The sequence below is a fragment of the Glycine soja genome, chromosome 6 (assembly GCF_004193775.1).
Source record: "Glycine soja cultivar W05 chromosome 6, ASM419377v2, whole genome shotgun sequence".
NCBI classification, from domain to species: Eukaryota; Viridiplantae; Streptophyta; class Magnoliopsida; order Fabales; family Fabaceae; genus Glycine; species Glycine soja.
In genome coordinates, this window is record NC_041007.1 from 45656931 (window position 1) to 45660804 (window position 3874).

The 3874-nt window shown below is 30.9% G+C and overlaps 1 protein-coding gene across 1 annotated transcript; it reads left to right on the forward strand.

Moving 5' to 3' along the window:
- The first annotated feature begins 1950 nt into the window (after nt 1-1950).
- LOC114416357 (riboflavin synthase-like) lies at nt 1951-3088 on the forward strand. The gene is made up of 2 exons (XM_028381219.1): nt 1951-2479; nt 2979-3088. Exons 1-2 carry the CDS (start codon nt 1951-1953, stop codon nt 3086-3088), a joined length of 639 nt encoding a protein of 212 aa, XP_028237020.1.
- Nucleotides 3089-3874: the final 786 nt, after the last annotated feature.

Sequence of the window (3874 nt, forward strand, 5' to 3'; positions counted from 1 at the left end):
TAATATCATAGCAGTTTTCATCAGGCTTAGTTTTCTTTACCAGGAAGGTTATAAAGTTGGTTGAATGATAAAAGAAGAAGAAAGAGAAAAAAAGGTTCTACATTTGATTTCTCCACTAATAAAACACTAATAATTACTAATTAAAATTTGTAAAAAACAAAATACTGGGGAGAAATATCGAGGACATGTTTCTTATATCTCCTCAACCATTGATTTAATGATTTGAAGTTTAATTTTAAATTTTAACACTGAATCTAAAAAGTTTTATATTACTAGTATCTTCAAAATAATATTAGAATTAACTTTTTAAATAATTATTACAAAAGTTAAATTTTTTATATATATAACTATTTATATTTAAATAAGACAAAAATATATTTTAGGTCACTAATAAATTAATGAATTTGTTTTAATTTTCTAATAACTTTGCATTGATTCCTAATCTATGAAAACTTTTATTTTGGATTATTAATTAAGTGTTGATATGACGGTTAAAAATTTTAAAGTGCGATATAAGAATGTAAAGCAATATCTAGAAAACTACTTTCCGGTGTTTAAAAATAAATGCATTTCAAAAAATAATTGTATCAAATTTAATTTTTAATTTCTTTCCTTCGCAATTATTTTTAATTATACATAAATCACAAAAAAAGAGTGCAAACATACCATGTTAGAGAGCTTGGAGATGAAAAACCCTAATTTTAGACAAAGAGACTAAAAAAAGGGGAGATATTGAATAAGAGATCATATAAGAAGTGAAAGAGAGAGGGATTATTTGGTTGTCTTAGAAGGAGTGTATGTGGATGGTGTGTGTAACAATGTGAAGAAAATAATAAGATTTGGAAAAAAAAAATCATTTAAGTTATAACCAAATTAAAATAGGAAAATATGAGTGGATACAACATTTGTCATTTTGTTCTATAAAAAATAAAAATAAATATTTTTTTTCATGATGGGCCTAAAGTTCAAATTTTAATTGATTTATCCTTTAATCTACTTGTATGCCACAAGGATGAAAAAGACTAAAATATTAGTGGAATATTTATCATTTTTTCTTTCCCCACATTTTTATTCTCCCTGATTGGTTTCGTATTAGTCTTCTAACTTACCCACTAAAAAATTTTAATCATAATTATCCTCAAAATTAAGATGTATGAAAATATGCACAATTAAACGGAGAAACTAAGGGGTGGTTTGCTTAAAGAGAAAAAGCTACTATTCAATTCAGAAAAAAAAACCACTATGATAAATTAAAAAGAATAATTTGTCTCACATCTCCTTACTTTACAACACTACTTTTATTTTAATATTTATTCACTTTTTTTTTCATTCTCTTGCATTCTTGGTGATCAAATCACCCTTAAGTCTTCTTAATGATATATTAGAAACGAAATGATAACCACACATATGTGCCTAATTGATTGTCAGTTAAGTGCCTTAATAAGTTAGCATGTTGTTTCAACCTTTTTAACATTGTTAAATAACACCAACTAATAAAGACTTAAATTAATCAATGTTTTATAATTTCATGTACTATTTTTCTATCATCTTATTAATTTCACAAACCATTTTCATCAATATAATCTTAAGGAATAAGATAAATAGTTAAATTCATCATTAAAAGTGTGAGATATTAACAAATTGATCCTTAAAAGATGAAAAATTTAAATTTAATCTCTAAATTACAACCAAGGTTGACAAGTTAATTTTAAAAATAATTTAATAATAAACTAATTTTTAAATTTTATAATTTAATATCAATTTAATTCTAAAAAATATAATTTTTAAACTTTATAACATCATATATTTAGCAATTAACACTTATTTATTGTTCTTATTACACATTCAAAAATTAAATTTATATTTTTTTCATCTTTAAAAAACTAATTTGTCACACCATTTTACATCTTGTGAATGAATTTGACTGTTAAAATGATCTTTTAACCTATAATGTCTTATGTCGAAGAACCCAATCCCAAATCTCACAAATGCTATCGGTACCCATCAGGACTGTTATTAGGACTGCTATTGCTACTTCTTCAATCTTCACCGAGAAGAGTCTTCCAACACAACATCATCCCAAGAATAATCGCAACAACAACCCACAACACTTCCCATCTCACCTCTCTCAAATTCAACCCTCTACGCGCCTTCCTCCCCCTCACCTCACGCCCCTCCACCCCTGTATCCCTCTTCATCGGCATTGTGGAGGAAATGGGCACCGTCAAGCATCTTGGCACCTCCCCACATGGCAGCTTCGACCTCAAAATCACGGCTTCCACCGTCCTCCACGGTGTCAACCTTGGCTACAGCATCGCCGTCAACGATACGTGCCTCACCGTCACAGAATTCGACGTCAAAGTCTTCGACTTCATGGTGGGGCCGTCGCCGGAGACGCTTCGGAAAACCTCCCTCTCGAAATTAGAACCCGATACGACGGTGAACCTGGAGCGGGCGATTATCCAATCGAGTCGCATGGGTGAGCAATTCAATATAATATTAATAGTGAATAACAAAATCTATAAATAAATTAATGATAATATGAAAGAACATGAATTGAATTTGGAGAAAAAAACAGTTTCTGGAAAATTCTGCTTGTGCAATATTGTGCATTGATCAATCAATCAAAAAAGATTACAAGAGTTGCTATATATACAAGCAAAGCTATGGTTAGGAAGATAACTAATTAACTAACTAAGAAGGTAAGTCAATAACTAACTAACAGAATTAGTTATTAACTAAAAGACTAAAAAGAAATACAAGTTGATATCTAGAAGGAACATGAGACAAGAGAATGAGGCATTCATGAATCTTGATTCGAATCAAATGATAATCCACTTTAATGTGCTTTGTTCTCTCATGAAAAGATGAATTCTTTGCAAGCTGAATTGTAGATTCATTATCAGAAAAAATGCAAAAAGTAACAAGAATGGAGAGATGAAGATTATCACAAAGATACTTTATCCATTATAATTCAGATTCAAGAGAAGCAAGAACTCTATACTCAGCTTCAATAGAGCTCCTGGAAACTATTGATTGCTTCTTAGCCTTCCAAGAGATCAAGGAATTACCAAGAAAAATACAATAGCCAGTGACTGACTTGTGACTAACTGGACATGTAGCCCAATCAGAATCAGAGAAAGTTTGGATCTTCATGTCATTATCAACAGGATAAAAAAAGACCTAATCCTGGAGCACCTATCAAATATCTCAAAATTCTTAAGGTAGCTTGTAAGTGAGGAGTTCTAGGCTTGGAACCAAACTGACTAACTTATTGCACAACAAAAACAATGTTTGGTCGGGTATTAGTTAAGTAAAGAAGTCTTCCAATAAGCCTCTTGAAAGAAGTGACATCCTCTAGAAGATCTCCCTCATCAGAGTTCAATCTAATAGAAGCATTGGCAGGAGAATTGGCTGGTTTGCAACCAGTAAGACCAAATTTAGAGAGTATTTCTAAGCAATACTTTCTCTGATTCAAAATCAAGCCAGTCTTAGATCGTGCAACCTCAAAGCCCAAGAAAAACTTTAAATCACCCAAATCTTTAATGTGAAACTGATCATGAAGCTGTTGTTTGACTGCATTGATTTCAACTAGACTATTTCTAGTAAGGACAACATCATCAACATAAACTAATAATGTTGTAAAGGAAGACGAAGTTTGCTTAACAAACAAGGAATAATCTGAAGTGTTTTGAACATAGCCAAGTTGAAGAAGGGAAAAAGTCAACTTCTGATTCCATTTCCTACTAGCTTGTTTGAGGCCATACAATGATTTCTGCAGCTTACATACAAGATTAGGATAAAAAATGGGCATACCAGGGGGAGGCTTCATGTAAACCTCCTCATAAAGGTCTCCATGTAAAAAGGCATTATC

What these genes read in the sequence shown, in the direction of transcription:
- LOC114416357 (XM_028381219.1), top strand. Translation starts at nt 1,951, where the DNA reads ATGTCTTATGTCGAAGAACCCAATCCCAAATCTCACAAATGCTATCGG. An exon ending in TATCCAATCGAGTCGCATGG is followed by an intron (nt 2,480 to 2,978) that starts GTGAGCAATTCA and finishes ATTATAATTCAG; the next exon opens with ATTCAAGAGAAGCAAGAACT.